This window comes from Delphinapterus leucas, chromosome 11 (assembly GCF_059928025.1).
Source record: "Delphinapterus leucas isolate spDelLeu-1000000601 "Yukka" chromosome 11, BTC_Dleu_Yukka2, whole genome shotgun sequence".
NCBI lineage: Eukaryota > Metazoa > Chordata > Mammalia > Artiodactyla > Monodontidae > Delphinapterus > Delphinapterus leucas.
The window spans coordinates 9738987-9765223 of NC_143139.1; the positions used below are offsets into that span (position 1 = coordinate 9738987).

Sequence of the window (26237 nt, forward strand, 5' to 3'; positions counted from 1 at the left end):
CTGGCTTTGGAGACCAGGTGGATGGGGTGCCTGGTAAAATAAAGACATAGGAGGAGGAGCTAGTCTGGAGTAGACAGAGGCATAATGAGTTTTAGAAAACTTGAATCCTGGTTTTACCACTTATTAGCTGTGTGATCAGGAGTAAACCCCTTAACCTCTATGTAAAATTAGGAAAGTGTTATCGACTTTGTAGGCAGGTCATACAGGGACAGTATATATGAAAGTGCTTTATAAACATGAAAAGGCTATTTAATTCTTACTTACTGCGTATATAAGCCACATAGGTTGCTATTCATGTGGAAGTGATTTTAGGGGTGCTACAGGCATCAATCTCAAATGTATCCTACCTCTAAAGCCCCTCCAGTGGTGCCCTGAAAGGCTGGGGAAGCTGGGTCCTCACCCCACTCCTTCTTTCTAGCAAGGGGAACTCTTTCTTTTTAATTAACTTTTATTGGAATATAGTTGATTTACAATGTTGTGTTAGTTTCTGCTGTACAGCAAAGTGAATCCGTTATACATATTCATATATCCACTCTGTTTTAGATTCTTTTCCCCTATAGGCCATTAAAGAGTACTGAGTAGAGTTCCCTGGGCTATACAGTAGGTCCTTATTAGCTATCTATTTTATATATAATAGTGTGTATATGTCAATCCCAATCTCCCAATCTATCCCTCCCCCCCCCTTTCCCCTTGGTAACCATACGTTTGTTTTCTACATCTGTGACTCTATTTCTGTTTCGTAAATCAGTTCATTTGTATCATTGCAAGGGGAATTCTTTCTTGCTGGCAAGTTCCCTCCTTGTGCTGAGTAGTGCTGGCTGGTGGGGGTGGGACAGTGTGGACAAAATGAAGCTACCTTCCTTCTCCAGCAGAATCTTGTGTTATAAACGCCCATTTAGGGACTTCCCAGGCAGTCCAGTGGTTAAGGCTCCGAGTTTCCACTGCAGGGGACACAGGTTTGATCCCTGGTTGGGGAACTAAGATCCTGCAACCTGCGGCCAGAAAAAAAAATGTCCATTTAATTTTCTTGCCACCAGACTGTAAGCTTCCTAAGGATAGGGAGACTGAGTCTTGCTGGATCTTTCTTCCCTAGTGTCTAGCAAGTGCCTGGCAAATTATAGGCTCCCAATAAATTCTGAGTCAATGAATGAAGGCATTTTATCTTCCAATATCCTTTTTCTGAGCGACAGCTTTATTGAGGTATAGTTCACATACTATACAATTCGCCTGAAGTGTGCAATTCAGTGATTTTTAATATATTCACAGAGTTGTGCAACCATGATCACAATAAATTTTAGCTTTCTTTTCTTTTCTTTTCTTTGTTTTCCTTTGGCTGCACCACGGGTCATGTGGGATCTTAGTTCCCTGACCAGGGATGGAACCCGTGCCTCCTGCAGTGGAAGAACGGAGTCCTAACTACTGGACCACCAGGGAATTCCCACCACAATAAATTTTAGAACATTTTCAACACTCCCAGAAAGAAATCCCCACACCCATTAACCCATATCGCCTCCACACCAGCCCTCCTTTTCAGCCTTAGACAACCACTTACTTATTTTTGTCTCTATAGTGCCCCTTGTGGACATTTCATGTAAATGGAATCTACAATCCGTGGTCTTTTGTGATGGGCTTGTTTCACGTAACATAATGTTTTCAACGTTTATCCATGTTGCAGCATGTATTAGTACTTCATTCCCCTTTTTTTCCCCTGCCAAATAATACCCTACGATACAGATATACCACGCTTTATTTATCCATTCATTGAAAATAAATGGCAACATAGGAGGCCCCAGCCTCTGTCCCCCCACAAAGATGAACAGTTAGACAGCTATCTACAAACAAAAACAGGTCTGGGAGAGCTCTGGAGTCCACTTAAGAAACTACAGCAACCCAGCAGAACAAAAAACTTGAGAATAACTACACAAGGAAAGAAGGAAGGTAGCTTCATTTTGCCCACATCATCCCATCCCCCTAGCCAGCACTGCTCAGCACCAAGAGGGAATTTGCCAGCAAGAAAGAGTTCCCCTTGCTAGAAAGAAGGAGCGGGGTGAGGACCCAGCTTCCCCAGCCTTTCAGGGCACCGCACGATGGTCCACGTTTGGTTTCACCCCACCCAGACCTGCAAAGCTAAGACGTATAGAGATGACTAGGAACAAGGAAGAAAAGCAGGAACTTCTAACAGCAGTTATGCAGCAGAAGAGATCATGGTTCCAGTGACCTGCTCTGCAAACAAACCCAGCAGCTTTCACCGCTGAAGAAACCAACGACCAGCACAGCTACCTCAGACCCCACCCCCCATAGATTTCACCCTACAGGTATTCACACCCACTGATGACAGCCGCCTGTGTCCCTCTCTGCTCCCTCCCCTGCCCCTATCCTCCCCTGGAGTCTGGAACAACACTGGCAGCCAGCCCAGGCCTCTGTGGTTGCATGAACGCAAGATGCCAGTCTGGACCCTCTGGTTGAACTCCACCATCATGTGCACAATCTGGGCTAGCCCTTCCAGCTGCAACCTTGCATGCCAACCACCTGATGCCCGTCACTGGCCTCCACCTCAGTGCACGTGCCTGGGGCAAACTGTGCAGCCACAGAAGGGCGTGCCAACAGCCAGGGCCCCCGCAGCTGCCTGTGGGCCCAGATCAGGCCCTTCTGTCACTGGCCTGTACCACTGCGCTCACCGGCAGCCAGTCCCTCCAGATGTGCACCTGCATGCCCCTGGCCAGACCCCTGTCACTGGCCTCCACTGCCATGAACCCACGGTGAGACCTGGCAGCGAAAGGAGTGCTAGCCAACAGCCAGGACCCCTGCAGGTGCCAATGAGCATTCGGTTGGCACTGACCCTTTCTGCCTGCCCAGTCCCCCACTGCTATGTGTGTTGGCAACCAGCTCCTGCTTCTCTATAGGCACCTGCAGCTGAGTGTATGCATCACTACTGCAACAGCAACCACTGCTACCTGTCTGGTCTCTAGCCACTGGATCTGGAGGGGCTGCTGAGGACCCCAACAGCCCTTAGAGCCACTATAAACACACTGAAGTGCTTGCCAAGGGCCACAGTTGTTGAATCCACACTGTGGATTCCAATGGCCTGAGTTAAAAGATATCATGTAACCCTGAACCCTGTGCCACCACATACCCCTGCACTTGGCGTCCTGCACCACTAGACTTGGAGTCACAGCGTGCTCCAGCACGTCCCCACCTGCAAGTGAAAATCTTCCTTTACCAAAGTCAGCTCATAAAGCCTGGAGGAGGTGACTCCTTCTTCAAATGAGCAGACACTTATGCAAGGTTACAGAGATCATGAAGAATCAGGGAACCATGAGTCCACCAAAGGAATACAGTAAGCCTCCAGTAACTGGCCCCAAACAAATGGAGATCCAAGAATTGCCCGATAAAGAATTCAAAATAATCATTCTAAAGATGTTCAGAGAGCTAGAAAAGAACACAAACAATCTAGCGCTATCAGGAAAACAATACAAGAACAAAATGAGTTCTATGAAGAGACAGAACACATAAAAAAAGAACCAAACAATAATTTTGAAGCAGAAGAATATGACTGAACTGAAGAATTCAACAGGGAGCTTCAATGGCAGGTTTGACGAAGCAGAAGGAATCAGTGATCTAGAAGGCCACTAGATCAATTGAAATTACCCAAACAGAGGAGCAAAAAAAAAAAAGAATGAAAAGGAATGAAGAGGACTTCCCTGGTAGTGCAGGGGTTAAGAATCCACCTGCCAATGCAGGGGACACGGGTTCGAGCCCTGGTCCAGGAAGATCCCACATGCCAGGGAGCAACGAAGCCTGTGAGCCACAACTACTGAGCCTGCACTCTAGAGCCTGAAAGCCACAACTACTGAAGCCCGCGTGCCTACAGCCCGTGCTCCACAACAAGAGAAGCTAGTGCAATGAGAAGCCCGCGCACCACAACGAAGAGTAGCCCCCGCTCGCTGCAACTGGAGAAAGCCTGTGCCCAGCAACAAAGACCCAATAGAGCCAAAAATAAATAAATTAATTAAAAGAAAAGAAAAGAAAAGAAAAGGAATGAAGAAAACCTATGGGACTTATAGGACACCACAAGAGAGACGATGTACGTATCACTGGAGTCTCAGAAGGAGAAGAGCAAGCAATAGGGTAAAAAGCTTATTTGAAGAAATTATAGCTGAGAACTTTCCAAACCTGGGGAGAGACTTGGACATACAACCTCATGAAGCTAATAGCTCACCCCAAAATCTCAATCCAAAACATTATTTTCCAAGACAAATTATAAAATTGTCTAAAATCAGAAACAAAGAGTGAATTTTAAAAGCGTCAAGAAAAACAAAATCTCTCATACATAGAGTTGTCAGCAGATTTCTCAGCAGAGACCTTGCTGGCCAGTAGAGAATGGGGTGATATATTTATCTATTCATCAGTTGATGGACAGAATAATCCTTTTAGAATGAAACATTTATCGTAAGGGAAGCATAAAAACCACCATCACATCAGTACAGATTAGGGTATGGAACACAAGATAAATATACTTTGGTGTGGAAGACAGGGAACAAGAGTCAGAATATGACTTACTCTCCCCACTTTTACTTCTTCTCTCACCCATCCCCAAAGAGGAAATGTCTTGAGAGAGAGCCCCAAGAGGGAGTGGGCACATTGCTTAGTAAGGCCTTCCCAGGCCCATCAGCCTGGTGGTTTATGTAAACTTCAAGACTATAGTCTTTTAGGAGACTCTTTTGATCTCTCAGGCAGTTTTTAGTTCTATCTTCCATTCCCACAAAATACTGAATTTACATTCATTTGCAGTTTTCTCAAGGTACAGTGGGCCCTCCATACCCAAGTGTTCCTACCCTTCGAAATCAGAGAGGCCAACTGTAAGGGATTTGCGGATCCATGGATTTTGGTATCCGCTGGAGGTCCTGGAACCAATCCCCCGTGGATACCCAGGGACTGCAGATACCCAGGGACGACTGTATTGTAATGGTGAGCAGAGGAAAGAGCATGAGATTTGTAACCAGAGAGTCCTAAATCCTACTTTCACCACTTACCTAACCATGAGGAAGTTACCTGTTTATGGGCGTCAGGGTTGTTGTGAAAATCAAATGAGTGAAAACAGGAGAAATGTGTGTGATATGGTAGAGTAGAAGGGACTTAAAAATCATTTCATCAATTTGACACTCTCAGGGCATTTGCTGGAAATTTCGTGAAACAAACAATATAAAATGAGTTGCAAAGTTCTGAGAACCCCAGAGCCACCCAACTCCTTGGTGGGAATGCATTGCTAGGTGTAAATCCTTGACCTGCCAAAGCTGGAAGTTTCTGTATTGCGTTACCTGTAGTACTTCTTTCTTGCCTTTGCTCGTTTCAGAATGCCTCGCGGATAATTGTCAAGGTGGCCAGAAAGTGACTAGACTTGGGGCATCCACTTTCCTTTGAAGATGCACAAACGCCCTAACACATGAATCAGCATTTTCTACTCATTTTTCTCTCATTTCCAGCTCCTTCTTTCACCATCTAGTATTTTTTGTACGGTCTTCCACTGCCAAACTTCCAGCTTTGGGAACTGAAACAGGAGCTTGGCATCCAGGCAGTTGTGGATTCCAATCCTAAATCTATCTAGCACCTCTCTTTTTCCATCTGTAAAACAGGGTTAAATTTTTTGCAATATATTACAAATATCGTATCATTATGTTGTACACCTGAAACTCATACAATATTATGTCAATTAAAAGAACCCAAAAATAAATACCAAAAAAACCACACACAAAGACAAAACAAACTCCCCGAAAGCCTATTAATAAAGTTTTAACGATGGGGATAAAGTGCCTAGTGTGTAGATGATACTTAAAGGTGACGCGCAACATTACAACAGGAAACGGGTAACCCTTTGGGGCGGTTCTGGCGTTGAGGTGATCGGGCCCTTTAAGGCTGCGCCCCGGGAGTCGCCGGCGCGAGTTTCCCCGCCCTCCCTCGGGCCCGGGGCGGTGGCGGGGTGGGGATGGGGGGGTGGGCCTTCTAACCCGGAACTGACGGCTGCGCGCTGCCGGCGCTGCCAATCCGCGTCCGAGAAGGAACGAGCGTGAGGCGCCCGAGCGAGCGAGTGAGTGAAAGTGGTGCCGCCCGCCGGCCGCAGGCGCGGCGGGTGCCCGGCGTTTCCCCGCCTCCCTGGCTTGGGTTTCCCTAAATAAGGCGGGCGTGCACGGTATAGCTCCGCCGCACCTCCTTGCACGTCCTTCCTCGAATAGGGCCTTCCCGTCCCCCGCCGCCCGCGCCCCCGCCTGGGCTGGGCGCGCCATCCCCACAGCGCAGCCTGTGTAGCCTCCGCATCCCGGTCCCCGGCCCCTTCCCTGTCGCCCCGCCGCCCCGCCGCCCGAGCGGTCGCCGCCCGTTCCGCCGTTCCTCCGCTGCCACCGCTGCCTGCACCATGGGCAGTGAGCAGAGCTCCGAGGCCGAGAGCCGACCCAACGATCTGAACTCCTCAGGTCGGTGCCCTGATCTCCACCCTTCTCCAGCCAGCCCTGTTTGCTTGCGGGGCGGGCTGCCTTCCAGCCTGCTGGGGACTGGGACCGGCGGACAGGAACGCACAGAAAGCCCTCACCATGCTTTTTTCTTAAAAAAGAAAAAGAAAAAAATTACCATCTGCCCTAGCCTTGATTCCCCTGATGGAAGCCGGTCCCTGTGATTGCAAGCTAAGCCAGCGTGGGCGCCCGAGCCCATTATTTTCAGAACAGCTGTTCCTCTCAGCTGCAGCCTACTCTTTGAAGGAGGACCTAATTAATATTTGGCTTTAGTATTCATGACTGACAGTGAGATTTGGGTCGCGCAGTGGATGGGTCATAGGACCTGAAAGAACAGATTCCTTCTTAAAAATGGGTTCTAGAGATTCTTTTTCAGAAGGAATGTGTGGCAGGTGAACAATCGCTGTGAACCCTTGGGTGAGAGCGAGTCCAGAAACTGCATCTTCCCATCGGAAGGTGTGTCGGCTCCCTTTCTAATATAGAAGTTGGCTAGGAAGGCAGGAGCTGGTGTTTTCCCTATTCTTCCCCCGCCCATGTTTAGATTTCTCTTCGAGTTTGATATAGGAGGGGAGGATTATTGTTCCTGTAGTATAATGAGCACTCAGAACAGTTGATGCTTAATTGAGGCTCATTTGCTCCTTTTTTTTTGTTGTTACCCACCAAACTCTAGGACCACTGGGACTGTCCCAGATAAGCTCTGGAGTTGCTAATCCAAATTGGCTTACATCTGGGGCCTAAAAAGAGCCCTGGTCGTGGACTGCTCTGATCTTGGTAGGATGTGTAGTTCCGAAATGTAGAAGCTAGCAGATCTATGGGTATTCCACACTGAAATGTAACCTTCAAGGCTAGTTCAGTCTACCATTCTGTAGGCTAGATTGAGATAGCCTTTAACGGTGAGCAGCATCTACTGCTACATTCATTCTTATTTATTTGAAAGATCCAGAATGTAGTATCTGTTGTAACAAATATAGTAATAATTGTTACCCCTTATCTTCTTGCCTCTGTGTCAGGCCAGAAGCATATTTTGTGAGAAGCGTGTCATCTTTTGTTTTGTTTTTTGTTTGTTTTTGCGGTACGCGGGCCTCTCACCGCTGCGGCCTCTCCCGCCGCGGAGCACAGGTTCTGGACGCGCAGGCCCAGCGGCCACGGCCCATGGGCCCGGCCGCTACGCGGCACGTGGGATCCTCCCGGACCGGGGCACGAACCCGCGTTCCCCGCATCGGCAGGTGGATTCCCAACCACTGCGCCACCAGGGAAGCCCGCGTGTCATCTTTTTAATAGGCTTGCTCACCTACTAACCAACAGCATGGGCTCTAACCAGTACTAGAGCATACTAACCAATACTACCGAATAGCATAGGCTAGAATTTACCTGGTTCCCTGTGCTAAGTGCTTCACACGTGTTCATGTTTAATCCTCAAGAGTAGCCCCATTTTACAGACAAGTAGTAGAGACTAGCTAGAATCTAGTAAACTCTGTTTTCCTCTGGTATCTGGGGAAGGAGGAATCACTGAATTTGTACTAGGAAAGATTTCGGGCTTGGGATTTGTAAATTCCATTAGGTAAATTACCAAAAGAGGCGAAGAGAGACTTCTTGAAGAGCAATGAAAGTAGCTGAGATTCTAAAAGAGTGAATGCCAAGCCTTAAGAGACATTAGCCTGCAGGAGGCAGGGCGGTCCTATGGCATACCTGGATCAACCTTTGAGACATGATTATGATCCTGCAAATACTACCTTCTAGGGTGTAAAACAATAAAGGTTCCCTCTTGCCCCACCCAGAAGATGTTTGGGAGCAGAGGATGTCTTGGTCTGGGGAGTCCTTGATAGTTTGAATCACTTCCCTCTAAATGGATTACATTCTCCTGGGTACCTGAAATTGACCTGCCTCTTTAGCAGTCCTTCAAGTTTCAAGTTTATTTTGCCTCAGCCTACAGTGGACCTGCCGGTTCTTTCTGCCCTGTGACTTTAAGGGTGAGGGGGCTGGTGCCGTCATCTTGTGTTAAAAGGCAGGATTTTTTTCCTGTGACTAGGATCTGTTCATTGTGCTGGGCTTGCTGTGATAGGGCGGCTGCACAGCTTTGCAACCCCAGCAACACTGGAATGGGTCATGTACACCAACAATTCATTTACCTCCAATTCCCTCCTTAACTCTGTTTCTAGCACTGGTGACTTTGGGCAAGCCACAGCTAAATTTTGTATGCTTATTTCCTCATTGGGAAATAGGGACAAATGTCAGGAGGATCAAAGAAGTAAAAATTAAAAACAATCTGGTTATTATTTTGTGTTTTGAATAATAAACTTTTAATTACAGAAGCAGCCTCATAGATGGTATATGGTCCTATAAAGTTTGAAGGTTTTTTTTTTAATACCGTGGGAAATAGAAGTCCTCTGTAATTCATCTCCCCTACCCAGCCCCCACTGCAGGATAACTGCGGTTAGCATCTTTTGTGTAAAAATTATCCTTTTTAATGACTACAGTGAAAACAGCTTTGGTGAGATGGAGGTCGCTAAATAAGATGCAATTCCTGAGCGGTGTAACTTTATTTTCAGTGGCCCCTTCTCCAGCTAAGCATAGAGCCAAGATGGATGATATTGTGGTTGTAGCTCAGGGCTCCCAGGCCTCACGGAATGTCAGCAATGATCCCGATGTCATCAAGTTGCAAGAGATTCCAACCTTCCAGCCACTTTTGAAAGGTAAGGGCTTGCATTTCTTAAAAAAAATTTATTGAAGTATAGTTGATTTACAATATTGTGTTAGTTTCAGGTGTACAGCAAAGTGATTTGGTTTTATATATATATGTGTGTATACACACACACACACACACACACAGACAAACATTCTTTTTCAGATTCTTTTCCATTAGAGGTTATTACAAGACATTGACTATAGTAGCATCTATACTGCCTGTACTGCCTATTCTGACATCTATAGGCAGATCTTCCAGACAGAAAATCATTAAGGCAACAGAGATCCTAAATGACACAATAGAACAGTTGGACTTAATTGATACATACAGGACACTCCATCCAAAAAAACAGAATACACATTCTTTTCAAGTGCACACAGAACATTCTCTAGGATAGACCACATACTAGGACCCAAGCAAGCCTCAATACATTTAAGAGGATAGAAATTATCTCCAGGGATTGCATTTTATCTTATCTGGACTTGCTGGAAAGGTGTGCATAGCCCCACCATTCTCCCCTGATATCTCTGTGCCTTATGCATCTCCTTTAGGTCTTTGCTTAAGTGGCATTTTCTTGGTGAAGCCTTCCTTGACTGCTGTATTTAGAATTGCAGCCCTTTTCCCTGCCTGTTTTTCTCTGGAGTACATAATCACCCTTGACTTATTGCATAGTTTACTTATTTGTTCACTGTCTGTATTTCCCTGCTAGAATGTAAAGCTCCATGATGGTAGGAACTTTCCATGTTTTGTTCACTGTTGAATCCTCAGCACTTGGAATAGAGCCTAGTGTAAAGTAGGGACTGAGTAAATGAATGAATGAATGAATGATGATGAAGTTGGCTTACCTGTCATATTTCCCCAAAAAGATTTTCATTCTTATTTGTGATCTGGACTATGGGTTGACTAGTTTACCTCCATAGAGAAAATCTCCATGATTACTGATACACTTATAATTAATCCTGGCAACTGTTTTGTTTGACAGGGAGTTCGTGTTTGAGAGGAGAGAATGTGTACAAACCGTCATCCCTCTTAATATATGATTAGCATATATTGAGGTAGTTACCTTTTAATATGAATTTTATTATTCATTTGATGATTTTATTTTATATTTTTATTAACTTGTTATTAATACATGCATTACTTTATTTTATTATTTTCATATCTTTATTAAGTAGTGGCAATGATTTTTTATTAACTGAATGGGGTTTCTGCTGTAAGAATCACTCTGTCCCCCTCTCACCACAAAAGATTAGGAAATGTAAATGATTTAGTTGACCTACCCTGGTTTACTTAACCTGGTACAGTATAATATGAAACATCTTACATTTATAGAGCTATTTGTATTAAAAGGTTCCCTCCCCTACACACACATATACATTATCCCTTTAGTTCTTACATCATTAAATATGTTTGAATGATTTGTGCCAGATTAGACAGCTGGCAGCTAGAGGTTGAACTTGAACCTTTATCACTGATGTCAAATCCTGTACTAGTTAAACTATTCCACACTGTACTTAAAAAACAAAAATAAAACCAAATGGTGCTTTATAGATGATCCATATACTTCTCATTCTTCCCAGTACTTCATCTGCTTTACAGATGAGGAAATACAAGCTTTCAATCTTCCCCCAGAGACCTCAGTGTTAGACACTGGTAAACTCTTCTGATTCTTACGCAAAACAACACATTACATCCCGTTACCCATCTTCTCATTAGTTTCTGTTATTTTGAGGAATAATGTGATTCTCCAAAGAAGCCAACATGAATGAAATTTCCATTTTCATATATCCTTGTGCAATCAGATTTAAAACACACACCTTTATCTTTAGAAACTTAGAGGCGGACACTTGTGTTCTGTCCTCCATCCCTTCTGGAGTTGCATGTATTGCTCACAGTCACAGTGTTCATGCCTCCACTTCCTGTTAACTGTGTCCTCTTTCCTCCCAAAGTCGTCTAGTCCTGGGTGAGGCCTGTGAGATCTAGTTTTGTCCCCACTTCTGGGAAATGCTGAAGGCAAACAAAAACTAAAAACTAAAAAAACAACCCCAGAACTTTGAGATGTATTTAATAATTTTCTGGAATTAGTGTTTCTTCTTTAAGCATTTGAAATAGTTCATATTTTATGATAAGTTGACTAGTAGGGGAAACATCTGGGAGAAGGTTTGGTGTTAAGGGAAGCTAACCTCAGATTTAAAATCGTCACTGGGAACCCCAAGAGTGAATTATTAGTGTGGTGCAGTTAATGCGACACAGCTGGACTTGCTTGCATTACTACCTGGATTTTATTTATTTTTGATTGAAGCATATTTGATTTACAATATTGTGTAGTTTCAGGTGTATAGCATAGTGATTCAGTATTTTGCAGATTATATTCCATTGTAGGTTATTCTGAGATAATGGGTTTAATTCCCTGTGCTATGCAGTATATTCTTGTTGCTTATCTATTTTATTGATATATTTAGTAGTTTGTATCTGTTACTCCCATACCTCTGATTTGTTCCTACCCCTTTTCTCTCCCCTTTGGTAACCTCAGATTTGTTTTCTATATCTGTGACTCTGTTTCTCTTTTGCATATACCTTCATTTGTATTATTTTTTAGATTCTGCATATACATGATATCATATAGTATTTGTCTTTTTCTCTGACTTATATCACTAAGCATAATATTCTCCAGGTCCATCCACATTGCTGCAGATGGCAGTATTTCATTCTTTTCTAAGACTGAGTCATATTCCATTGTATATATATTACCACATCTTTTTTTTTTTTTTTTTGCGGTATGCGGGCCTCTCACTGTTGTGGCCTCTCCCGTTGTGGAGCACAGGCTCCGGACGCGCAGGTTCAGCGGCCATGGCTCACGGGCCCAGCCGCTCTGTGGCATGTGGGATCTTCCCGGACCGGGGCACAAACCCGTGTCCCCTGCATTGTCAGGTGGACTCTCAACCACTGCGCCACCAGGGAAGCCCTATATTACCACATCTTAATCCAGTAATCTGTTGATGGGCACTTGGGTTGCATCCATATCTTGGCTATTGTAAATAGTGCTATTATGAACATTGGGGTGCACGTATCTTTTCAAATTAGTGTTTTTGTTTTTTCTGGATGTATGCACAGGAGTGGAATTGCTGGATCATATGGTAGTACTATTTTTAGTTTTTTAAGGAACCTCCATACTGTTTTTCACAGTGGCTGCACCAATTTATACTCCCACCAACAGTTTACAAGGGTTCTACTACCTGCATTTTAATTGTGACTTGGCTACCAACTGGCTGTGTTGCCCTGACTTTGTTTTTCACCTCTCTGAACCTTGGTTGTTGAGTATGTTGAGAATAGGTGCAGGAGAGAGGAAAGCTCGCGAGAAGCAGCGTCTAGTTCAGAGGAGTCCTAGAATTTGGCTAAAGAGGGTAGAGAAATCACCTGAGGAGAGTGATGTGAAAGTAGAAATGGTAACAAGGGGCAGTGGCCAGACTGCAGGGCACAAAATAAGCCAGTGAGCATTTAAGTTGATGCTCGCGTTTTACTTGTGAAGGAGAAACATCTTGGACAGTGATTAGAAAAGGTAGGCAAAGGGGACGACTGGGTGGAAGTGATAAGTATAATCATGATAGCAATAGTAGCTAATCCTCACCTCCCGTGCTCTGCATACCTATTATTCTTTCCATTTTCTACATTAAAACATTGAGGCTCAGAGAGCTTCAGTTCCTTGCCTAGAGTCACATGGCTATAAGTGATAGCCTATCTCCAGATGACATCAGGACATCGAGTTTTAACTATTTTGTACATAGAATAAGACTCAGTTTCAGACTCATAGATACAGAGAACAAACTTGTGGTTGCCAGAGGAGAGGGGAGTTGCAGATGAGGGAAATAGGCGAGGGAGATTAAGAGGTATAAACTTCCAGTTTTAAAATAGATAAATCATAGGGATGTAAGGTACAGCATCAGGAGTATAATCGGTAATATTGTAATAACTTTCTATGGTGACAGCTGGTAACTAGATTTGTCATGGTGATCTTTTCGTGATGTATAAAAATATCGAATCACTATGTTGTACACCTGAAACGAATATAGTATGGTAAGTCAATTATACTTTGATTTAAAAAAGAAAGACTCAGTTTCCAATTCTAGCGAAGCCCATGGTAAAAATCATGAGGCTGAAATGGGAAATAGGGTGATGGGTGTGAGCTGGCTTGGATTTTCAGGTGCCGCGTTTGTTACAGAGCCTCCTGCTTTGACATTGTTCTGCCCGGTAATTTAAAGCCCTGCATCTGCTTGCTGGCCTGGGCAGGGATCACTCATCTCTGTTGCCTTTATACTCTAATCTCTTTCCCCCTTTACTGCTTTCAGGATGAGGCTGTTTCTCAAAGAAGTAAAAGGGCCACACAGTGAGGGCTACCCCCCAGGTTTGATTTCAGAAAGCTTTTATTCCAGTTAATGACAGTGTATTCTTTCAAAACAATACATTCAAGTACTACACAGAGTTCACGATTGTTCCTTAATGTCATATGATGTAATGCTAATGCTGGTGGGTGATCTGCAGAGGCAGTGGCTGGGCGAGTTTGGGGCTATTCCTATGACTGAGGTAATGTATGCATTTTTAATAAGCAAGCAGATTCTTTCTCTGGTCTTAACCCTTTTGGGTGACTGTCCCAGGGTATAGTTTATGCTCCATACGAATGCCAAATAACATTACATTAGTAAAGTTCCTCTTCTATTTTAAGCCAAAAGAATTTCTTTTTTTCATAGCAGTCTCTGAAGTACCAACTTACTTGGAAATATAACACACTTAAGGGAAAATGAGAAATTAAAAAATTAGAAGGTAGCAATAAATGGCCATGACAGAGCACAAAAGCAAAATGTAGATTTGATGCAAATTAGGTTCCCAGAGGTTAAACAAACCCTATAGATTTCTTACTTAAAATTCAACCATTCATATTTTTTAATTAATTCCACTCTCATGTCATTCTATAGAAATGAAATACTCACAAGTGAAATGCAATATTGATGTTTTATATATAAAAGTTATAAAATAATTATTCTTTTCACTCCTGGCAATGAATATATGTGCACGCATGAGAGGACATGGTGGTGCGTACATATATGACTTTCTTTGCAACTGACTGATCATTTTTGTTACTGACCCTGGATACAACAAGACATAAGATTATAAGACTTCCCTGGTGGCGCAGTGGTTAAGAATCCACCTGCCAATGCAGGCGACACAGGTTCGAGCCCTGGTCCAGGAAGATCCCACGTGGCAAGGAGCAACTAAGCCCATGCGCCACAACTACTGAGCCTGCGCTCTAGAGCCCGTGAGCCACAACTACTGAGCCCGCGAGCCACAACTACTGAAGCCCGCTCCGCAACAAGAGAAGCCACCATGATGAGAAGCCCACGCACTGTAATGAAGAGTAACCCTGGCTCGCTGCAACTAGAAAAAGCCCGCGTGCAGCAACGAAGACCCAACACAGCCAAAAATAAATAAATTATTTACATAATTAAAAAAAAAAAAGATTGTATTGCTGCCTAAGGAGGGGACTGTCTTTGTTACCAACAAGGGAGATCAGACATACACAGTGTAAAAGCCTCAGTGATACTAAGCAGCTCTGTTGGGAGTTCTGTGCTTGGTTGTTAAGAATATGCTGCATATGTCCAAGTATATTCTTTTATTGTAGTTTGCTGTTGACAGTTCCCAGAGGTAACGTTTGTGCAGATGCCAGTGGGATGGGTGCAGAGACAAGAAAGCCAGCCCCCATGCACTGCCCTCAGAGAGCAGGAGCCCCTCCTCTCTGCTGGGTCACAGCCACTGCTGCCCTGGCTGCTGCTTCTGCAGATCTGTATCCAGGTCCTGACTGGGTTTTACAGAGTCCCAAGAGTCCTGGACTGCCCCACACGTGCTAGTTATTGCCACGTATATTTTCTTTGCTTATAGACCCGCTCCACTGTTCCATAGGACTTCACTTAGAGACACAGGTCCTAAGATAAAATTATTAAGAATTTCAGAGGGCAGCACAAGGGCATTGAACCAAATGTGGAGGACCCCTTTTGAGAACGGGACCCTGTGGGACTGCACAGTTGCACGGCTGTGAAGCAGTTGTAATCCCACAGGTAGTTCAGGTTTAGGTGCTGTTTGATCCAGAGATTTATCATGTCAGGGTCTCATTTTACTTTTCTGTAATTTTCTCTGTCTTTTCACTCTGTCATCCTTCATGTATTGGTTCCATCCTTTGACTAGTTTTCTACATGAAAGCAAAATGGCTACAGGAGTTCCAGGTCTTTTATCCACATAATGCACACTCTGTAGCAAAAGAGATTCTCATTAGTCAGGCGTGGGTCACATGGTCATATGCCTAGGTGACAGGCTACCTGATTGGCTTAGTCTAGCTCACATACTTCACCACTAAAGTACAGTAAAGTTTTCTGGAACCATATGGCTCCTAGCATGGAAACTGAGGACTGTTAGGCAGGAATTGCTATAGGACAATCACAAGTGTCCACTACAGACTGTTTCTTGAATTAATGACTGGACTGACAGATTGGAGTACTTCATCCTGGCAGAGGATGTGTAAATATGCCTCTTGTTTCCAAAGTCTTAGCTGAAATTGTAACTAATACTGTATAAACTGATATCTAGATAATTATAATATGGCAATTGTTAAAAGAGTTGTGATAAGAAAAAATCCCATTGCCTATTTAGAGATATTGAAAAAGAAGCACTTAGTACCAAAAACGTTACCAGTGTTTTTCCAGCACTGCTGGAGGAAGATGCCTCAAGGCTTCCAATGATCAATACTGATTATATTCTAGGTATATGTGTCTCTGAAGATATAAAGGATAAACCACTAACGTCATGGGACTACCTTTCAAGCAATAGCAAAATTTCTTCTTCTTCTGTGATTAACGGGCAGCTTCTATTATATACAGTAATTTGGTTGTTTTTTTTTTAAAACATATATGTATATTTATTTATTTTTGGTTGCATTGGGTCTCTGTTGCTGTGCACGGGCTTTCTCTAGTTGCGGTGAGTGGGGCCTACTCTTTGTTGCAGTGCGCGGGCTTCTCTTGTTGGGAGCACGGGCTCCAGGCGTGCAGGTTCAGTAGTTGTGGCATGCGGGCTCAGTAGTTGTGGCTCATGGGCCCTAGAGCGCAGGCTCAGTATTTGTGGCGCACGAGCTTAGTTGCTTCGCAGCATGTGGGATCTTCCCGGACCAGGGCTCGAACCCGTGTCACCTGCATTGGCAGGCGGATTCTCAACCACTGCGCCACCAAGGAAGCCCAGTAATTTGGTTTTTGTGATGAACCTACACACCAGGAGGAAATGTATACAAATGTATAGTAGATATTAATAAATTATCAATGTAGCTTAAAAAAAAAACATGATGCATGTGAAGGAGATTTTGACAATTAAAAAGAGCCTGGGACTTTCCTTGGTGGAGTAAAATCTCACAAAATGGCAGCGAAGGCTCTCAAATCACATGGAACATTGAGAATTAGCGCTGGAGGTTGAAGCCGGGAAAGAATGAATCCATGGAAAAGGTGGATGTGAAGAACATGAGGGAGCTGGATTTCAAATGACCAGTTAATTCACATCTTTCTCACCAACCCACCTATCAGCCAGACAAATAATATAAGCGAAGAAGGTCCTGGCATTTATCAGACATCTGCGTGTGCCCGCTGTCAGGCCTTACCTCTGCATTGGAAAGTGGAGTGACAAAGGAGGGGATGAGGGGGTGGGTCTTAATCAGAGCCACAGTCTTCTCTGAACCGCTGAGCGGTGACCTCCAGACCCAGGGTTGATCCTCAGGGTGTATTTTCCCCCAGATACCATCTTTGAAAAGTTGATAATTCATTCCCGATTACCTTGTAGGTTTATTTGTATGTGTAATAGCGCTTCAGTTAACCTTTTAAACGTGGCTGTTAACTGGCAAAGTGTGAGTCTTACTCAGAAGAGGGGGACGCACTAGGAGAATGGTCACTCGAAACCAATGGAGAACGTTTGCGAGAGCAGCCTCACTTTGTTCCGCACTCCAGCAAATCTCTGTGCCTGCATCCATTCTTGTTTCTTTCCATGAAATCTCAGAGGAGGTGTGTCTGTGTCTTTTATTAAAGAATCATATATCTTCTAAAGAAATTAAGGGAAGAAAAAACTATATGTTGAATGTTTACTCCCATGTTTATCATTTCTGGAATTCTTAATCTCTTCCTATGGATTCACGTTTCCATTTGATGTCATTTATTCTTAGCCTGAAGAACTTCTTGTAGCATTTCTCGTAGGGCAGTTCAGCTGGGAACAAATTCTTTGTTTTTATTTATATAAAAATGTCAGTTTTGCCCAGTTTTGTTATAAAGTTTTTTCTTTTTTTTCTTTTTGGTAACTACTATATTTTTGAGGAGATATTGTGAGACTTTATGTAATCTTGTTTTTCAGCACACTTTCTTTCACCAGTCATAATAGTCATTGATATTTCTTGCTTGAATTAATTATACAGTGATGGTTACCAAACAGTGATTTTTCTAAGTTTATCATTCCTTCTACATTTATTAGTTTGCATTTTACTGTAAGGAAGACCTTTCTCTTATCCCCAGTTTTTATTCATTTATTTGTTTAAGTCAGTGTGGAACAGCGACTTCCTATTTTATTCAATGAGTTGTGATCTGTTAAAGTCATTATATTTGGCCCTCCATATCAGTGGGTTCTGCATCCACAGATTCACCCAAGGGCGGATTGAAAATAGGAAAAAAAGTCCAGAAAGTTCCAAAAAACAAAACGCGAATTTGCTGAGCGCTAGCAACTATTTACATATCATTTACATCAATTTACATAGTATTTGCATTGTATTAGATATTATAAGTAATCTAGAGATGATTTAAAGTATACGGGAGGATGTGCGTAGGTTATATGCGAATACATTTTATATAAAGGACTTGAGCATCCAGGGACTTTGGTATCCACGGGGATCCTGGAATCATTCCCCTCATGGACACCAAGGAGCGACTGTTTTTTTTGTTTTGTTTTGTTTTTGCGGTACGCGGGCCTCTCACTGTTGTGGCCTCTCCCGTTGCGGAGCACAGGCTCCGGATGCGCAGGCTCAGCGGCCATGGCTTACGGGCCCAGCCTCTCTGCGGCATGTGGGATCTTCCCGGACCAGGGCACGAACCCGTGTCCCCTGCCTTGGCAGGCAGACTCTCAACCACTGTGCCACCAGGGAAACCCCGACTGTTTATTTTTAATTGCAAAATGCTCCATATTTGGCTAGTTGCAATACCATCAATTCAGCTTCCTGTGTCCTTTTGACGTATTCTCATTATTCTTTGAACATATTTTTATTTTATGGCACAATATAACGTTCCAGACTTACCTTGTTCTTCCCTGGCCTCAGCCCTAGAATCAAGCATTTCTCCAGGAGCCCTGGTTCTTTTAGTGGAGGGTGATGTTTAGAAACCACTCCCAGACCCTCTTGGTGTGTTTAGCAAGGAATATATATATATATATATATGTGTGTGTATATTTATATATACAAACTCACACATTTATACCTGTATTTATTTTTATATTTAACCTATGTATATTGAAAAGGATGAGTTCACACTTATGTGCACCATATGTTCTTTGATCTATAGGGTTTTGGTTATTATCAAATACCTTGGCCATTATTTCTTCCAGTATTTTTCTGCCCCTCCCTTCCCAGTTTCTATGTTTGACCATGTGGTATTTTCTCACAGGTCATTGATGCACCTTTTGGATTTTTTTTTCCTTTCTGTCCTACTTTGGGTAATTTTTAATGCTATGTTTCCAGGTTGAATGGTCTTTTTTTTTCTGTCATGTCTATGCTGCCATTAATCCCATCCAATGCATTGTTTTAAACTTTTTATTTTATATTGGAGTATAGTTGATGAACAATGTGATAGTCTCCAGTGCATAGCAGAGTGATTCACTTATACATATACGTGTATCTATTGTTTTTCAAATTCTTTTCCCATTTAGGTTGTTACATAATATTGAACAGAGTTCCCTGTGTTATACAGTAGGTCCTTGCTGGTTATCCATTTAAAATATAGCAGTGTACATGCCAATCCAAAACTCTCTAGCTATCTCTTCCCCCAACCCTTGTATTTTTAATTTCAAATAACTGTGTTTTTCAGCTTTAGATATCCATTCCCCTCTTTTTTAAAAAAAAGTCATTTCTTTGCTTTATCATGCTTATGTTCTCCTCTACTTTTTGAACATATAGAGTATATTTATAATAACTCTTTTAACTCTTGTCTGCTAGTCCATCATTTCTGGATCTGTTTTTTTTTTTTTTATTGAATGAGCTTTCTCAAGTCACATTTTCCTGCTTTTTTCATGCCTGGAAGTTTTTTTTTTGGGGGGGGGGTAGGAGTTTATTAATTAATTAATTAATTTTTGCTGTGTTGGGTCTTTGTTTCTGTGCGAGGGCTTTCTCTAGTTGTGGCAAGCGGGGGCCACTCTTCATCGCGGTGCGCGGGCCTCTCACTATTGCGGCCTCTCCCGTTGCGGAGCACAGGCTCCAGACGCGCAGGCTCAGTAGTTGTGGCTCATGGGCCTAGTTGCTCCATGGCATGTGGGATCCTCCCAGACCAGGGCTCGAACCCGTGTCCCCTGCATTAGCAGGCAGATTCTCAACCACTGCGCCACCAGGGAAGCCCTGATGCCTGGAAGATTTTTACTGTATGCCAAAGATTGTATATTTTATGTTTTTGGAGGCTGGATTTTGTTTGATTCCTTTAAAGGAGATTGGACTTGGTTCTGGCAGAAGGTTAAGTTACTTGTAATCAGTTCTAGGCTTGCTTTTGAGTTTGGTTAGGGCTCATCCAGAGCAGTCTTACGTCTGATTTAATTAAACCTCCCTACTAAGGCAATACCCTTCTGAGCATGCTACCCATTGCCCCATATATTATGAGGTTTTTCCACTCTGGCTGGTGGGAACATGAACTGCCCTTAGCCTTATGTGAGTTTCAGAAATTGTTTGGCTTACTGCTTTCCTGGTTCTTTCTCCAGACTTGTGGAATTTCGGCTCATAAATTCACAAGTTACTGTGCAAGGGTTCAAGAGTGCCCTGTGTGATTTCCACAGTGTGCTTGTGGAACGCCCTTCCCTCCCATCCTCTGTCGTGCAAGTTCTAGACACCTTAGTCTCTGCAGACTCCACTCTCTCTTCAACTCCGAGGCCACTGTGCCTCCCTGGTCTACATCCTGAGACCTGCCTTTCAGCAGTAAGCTGGGGAAATGATAGAACTCACTTTTTTTCCTTCTTGTGGGGCTCAAAGTCCTGCACTGCCTGCACAATATCTGAAAAGAGTGTTTCATATATTTTGTCTGGTTTTCTAGCTGTTTATGACTGTCAGGCATAACAGCAGATAATATTTCATGGGCAGAAGTGGAAATCCTCCCCCAAAGATGCTTTTTAATCCATATTCTTCTCTCAGTTACCACTTCTTCATTTTACTTTTGTGCCTCATGACAGTAGCTTTTGATAACTACATTGGGCATTCATTTCTGCAAAATATTGGTAAACTCCTGCCCAGGTCCTGGTGGTGCTCCAGGTAGCAGAGATACAAAAGAATATAAGACACCGTTTCTACCCTTTGGGAGCTTATAGTTTTGTGAGTGATTTAGACAGGTAAATAACTCGTAGTAATATAGTATGTGTAATACTGGCCAGATGCCCAAAAGACTAGGTAGGCATGGAGGAGAGAACCATTAATTTGACCTGGGGATCTGAGATAGGCTTCACAGTGGAAGAAATATTGGAGCTGGGTTTTCAGGGATGAAGGGAAGGTAGCCACATTGAGAAGACAGGGTCGGGGGAGTGTTCATAGTTTAAAATCTTACATATAAATAAAAAGATAAAAGTTGCCAAGAGAATTCTTGACCAGAATTACAGCTGGGATGTACTGCTTTAATTTTCTGTTCTTAGTCAATGTATGCAGGTTACCCAAATGTATGCAGGTTAAATTCTGATTTTAGTTTCAAGCCATATTAAATATCAACTTACTGGAATAATTAATTATCAGATAGTTTATGTACTGATTATTCATTTTTTTCTGTTTCTCTAAACTTTCAATTTGTGTTATATTATGACTTTAAATAAAATATACATGGTTTTCTTTAGCTAGAACCCAAGGATATATCTTTCTAAACAGTATCATTTCCTGCATGAGCTAGCCTTTTACCCCTGGAATATAACAGTAAAGGATGTACAGTGTATATTTCCTTTTAAGGTTCTGGTTTGTCAGCAGTTTCTGCTAAGTGATAGCCTAGAAACAGCCTAAGGCTGAATAGTATAAAATTTTGTTAGTCGTTTTCAATTTTTCTACTTTTCCAAAATTCGCATATAAAAATTCTTCTATTTTAAAACACACTAGCGACCCACCACCAGTCCCTTCCATCAGGAAACTTGCACAAGCCTCTTAGATAGCCTCATCCACCAGAGGGCAGACAGCAGAAGGAAGAAGAACAACAGTCCTGCAGCCTGTAGAACAAAAACCACACTCACAGAAAGATAGACAAGATGAAAAGGCAGAGGGCTATGTACCAGATGAAGGAACAAGATAAAACCCCAGAAAAACAACTAAATGAAGTGGAGATAGGCAACCTTCCAGAAAAATAATTCAGAATAATAGTGAAGATGATCCAGGACCTCGGGAAAAGAATGGAGGCAAAGATCGAGAAGATGCATGAAATGTTTAACAAAGGCCTAGAAGAATTAAAGAACAAAAAAACAGAGATGAACAATACAATAACTGAAATGAAAACTACACTAGAAGGAATCAGTAGCAGAATAACTGAGGCAGAAGAACGGATAAGTGACCTGGAAGACAGAATGGTGGAATTCACTGCTGTGGAACAGAATAAAGAAAAAAGAATGAAAAGAAATGAAGACAGCCTAAGAGATCTCTGGGACAACATTAAACGCAACAACATTCACGTTATAGGGGCCCCAGAAGGAGAGGAGAGAGAGAAAGGACCTGAGAAAATATTTGAAGAGATTATAGTCGAAAACTTCCCTAACATGGGAAAGGAAATAGCCACCCAAGTCCAGGAAGCACAGAGAGTCCCATACAGGATAAACCCAAGGAGAAACACACCGAGACACATAGTAATCAAAATTAAAGACAAAGAAAAATTATTGAAAGCAGCAAGGGAAAAATGACAAATAACATACAAGGGAACCTCCCATAAGGTTAACAGCTGATTTCTCAGCAGAGACTCCACAAGCCAGGAGGGAGTGGCATGATATACTTAAAGTGATGAAAGGGAAGAACCTACAACCAAGATTACTCTACCCGGCAGGGATCTCATTCAGATTTGATGGAGAAATCAAAAGCTTTACAGACAAGTAAAAGCTAAGAGAATTCAGCACCACCAAACCAGCTCTACAACAAATGCTAAAGGAACTTCTCTAAGTGGGAAACAAAAGGGAAGAAAAGGACCTACAAAAACAAACCCAAAACAATTAAGAAAATGGTCATAGGAACATACATATCGATAATTACCTTAAATGTGAGTGGATTAAATGCTCCAACCAAAACACACAGGCTTGCTGAATGGATACAAAAACAAGACCCATATATATGCTGTCTACAAGAGACCCACTTCAGACCTAGGGACACATACAGACTGAAAGTGAGGGGATGAAAAAGATATTCCATGCAAATGGAAATCAAAAGAAAGGTGGAGTAGCAATACTCATATCAGATAAAATAGACTTTAAAATAATGTTACAAGAGACAAGGAAGGACACTACATAATGATCAAGGGATCAATCCAAGAAGAAGATATAATAATTATAAATATGTATACACCCAACATAGGAGCACCTCAATACATAAGGCAACTGCTAACAGCTCTAAAAGAGGAAATCGATACTAACACAATAATAGTGGGGGACTTTAACACCTCACTTACACCAATGGACAGATTATCCAAAATGAAAATAAATAAGGAAACAGAAGCTTTAAATGACACAATAGACCAGATAGATTTAATTGATATTTATAGGACATTCCATCCCAAAACAGCAGATTACACTTTCTTCTCAAGTGCACATGGAACATTCTCCAGGATAGATCACATCTTGGGTCACAAATCAAACCTCAGTAAATTTAAGAAAATTGAAATCATATCAAGCATCTTTTCTGACCACAACGCTATGAGATTAGAAATGAATTACAGGGGAAAAAAACTTAAATAACACAAACACATGAAGGCTAAACAATACACTACTTAATAGCCAAGAGATCACTGAAGAAATCGAAGAGGAAATCAGAAAACACCTGGAGACAAATGACAACAAAAACACAACAATCCAAAACCAATGGGATGCAGCAAAAGCAGTTCTAAGAGGGAAGTTTATAGCTATACAAGCCTACCTCAAGAAACAAGAAAAATCTCAAACAATCTAACCTTACACCTAAAGGAACTAGAGAAAGAAGAACAAACAAAACCCAAAGTTAGCCTTAGAAGGAAAGAAATCATAAAGATCAGAGCAGAAATAAATGAAATAGAAACAAAGAAAACAGTAGCAAAGATCAATAAAAGTAAAATCTGGTTCTTTAAGAAGATAAACAAAATTGATAAACCATTAGCCAGACTCATCAAGAAAAGGAGGGAGAGGACTCAAATCAATAAAATTATAAATGAAAAAGGAGAAGTTACAACAGACACCACAGAAATACAAAGCATCCTAAAAGACTACACAAGCAACTCTATGCCAATAAAACGGACAACCTGGAAGAAATGGACAAATTCTTAGAAAGGTATAACCTCCCAAGACTGAACCAGGAAGAAATAGAAAATATGAACAGACCAATCACAAGGAATGATATTGAAACTGATTAAAAATCTTCCAACAAACAAAAGTCCAGGACCAGATGGCTTCACAGGTGAATTCTATCAAACATTTAGAGGAGAGCCAATAACCATCCTTCTCAAACTCTTCCAAAAAATTGTGGAGGAAGGAACACTCCCATACTCATTCTATGAGGCCACCATTACCCTGATACCAAAACCAGGCAAAGATACTACAAAAAAAGAAAATTACAGACCAATATCACTGATGAATATAGATGCAAAAATCCTCAACAAAATACTAGCAAACAGAATCCAACAACACATTAAAAGGATCATGCACCATGATCAAGTGGTATTTATCCCAGGGATGCAAGGATTCTTCAGTATACATAAATCAATCAGTGTGATACACCATATTAAATTGAAGAATAAAAACCATATGATCATCTCAATAGATACAGAAAAAGCTTTTGACAAAATTCAACACCTATTTATGTTAAAAACTCTCCAGAAAGTGGGCATAGAGGGAACCTACCTCAACATAATAAAGGCCATATACAACAAACCCACAGCAAACATCATTCTCAATGGTGAAAAACTGAAAGCATTTCCTCTAAGATCAGGAACAAGACAAGGATGTCCACTCTCACCACTGTTATTCAACATAGTTTTGGAAGTCCTAGCCTTGGCAATCAGAGAAGAAAAAGAAATAAAAGTAATACAAATTGGAAAAGAAAAGGAAAACTGTCACTGTTTGCAGATGACATGATACTATACACAGAGAATCCTAAAGATACCACCAGAAAACTACTAGAGCTAATCAATGAATTTGGTAAAGTTGCAGGATACAAAATTAATGCACAGAAATGATGAAAAATCTGAAAGAGGAATTAAGGAAACACTCGCATTTACCACTGCAACAAAAAGAATAAAATACCTAGGAATAAATCTACTTAGGGAGACAAAAGGCCTATATGCAGAAAACTATGATACTGATGAAAGAAATTAATGATGATACCAGCAGATGGAGAGCTATACCATGTTCTTGGATTGGAAGAATCAATATCGTGAAAATGACTGTACTACCCAAAGCAATCTACAGATTCAATGCAATCCCTAATCAAATTACCAATGGTAGTTTTTGCAGAACTAGAAAAAAAAATTCTTAAAGTTTGTATGGAGACACAAAAGACCCCAAATAGCCAAAGCAGTCTTGAGGGGAAAAAACGGAGCTGGAGGAATCAGACTCCCTGACTTCAGACTATACTACAAAGCTACAGTAATCAAGACAATATGGTACTGGCACAAAAACAGAAACATAGATCAATGAAACAAGATGGAAAGCCCAGAGATAAACCCACGCACCTATGGTCAACTGATCTATGACAAAGGAGGCAAGGATATACAATGGAGAAAAGACATTCTCTTCAGTAAGTGTTGCTGGGAAAACTGGACAGCTACATGTAAAAGAATGAAATTAGAACACTCCCTAACACCATACACAAAAATAAACTCAAAATGGATTAGAGACCTAAAAATGTAAGATCGGACACTATAAAACTCTTAGAGGAACACATAGGAAGAACAGTCTTTGACATAAATCACAGCAGGATCCTTTTTGATCCACCTCCTAGAGTAATGAAAATAAAAACAAAAATAAGAAAATGGGACGTAGTGAAACGTCACAGCTTTTGCACAGCAAAGGAAACCGTAAACAAGACGAAAAGACAACCCTCAGAACAGGAGAAAATATTTGCAAACGAATCAACAAAGGATTAATCTCCAAAATATATAAACAGCTCATGCAGCTCAATATTAAGAAAACAAACAATCCAATCTAAAAATGGGCAGAAGACCTAAATAGACATTTCTCCAAAGAAGACATACAGATGGCCAAGAAGCACATGAAAAGCTGCTCAACATCACTAATTATTAGAGAAATGCAAATCGAAACTACAACGAGGTATCACCTTACACCAGTTAGAATGGGCATCATCAGAAAATCTACAAACAACAAATGCTGGAGTGGGTGTGGAGAAAAGGGAACCCTGTTGCGCTGTTGGTGGGAATGTAAACTGATGCAGCCACTTTGAAGAACAATATAGAGGTTCCTTAAAAAATCAAAAATAGAACTACCATATGACCCAGCAATCCCACTACTGGGCATGTACCCAGAGAAAACCATAATTCAAAAAGACACATGCACCCCAATGTTCATTGCAGCACTATTTACAA

At 41.9% G+C, this 26237-nt stretch overlaps 1 protein-coding gene across 2 annotated transcripts in view; it reads left to right on the forward strand.

Moving 5' to 3' along the window:
- Positions 1 to 5979: 5979 nt before the first annotated feature.
- BORCS5 (BLOC-1 related complex subunit 5) overlaps positions 5980 to 26237 on the forward strand; it is a 96507-nt gene continuing 76249 nt past the window's right edge. The window contains exons 1-2 of one of the 2 annotated variants that reach the window (XM_022577626.2): positions 5980 to 6085; positions 9053 to 9196. In XM_022577626.2, the coding sequence (XP_022433334.1) occupies position 6085; positions 9053 to 9196 (145 nt within the window). In that variant the 5' untranslated portion in view covers positions 5980 to 6084. The other variant, XM_022577625.2, reaches the window with a different exon arrangement.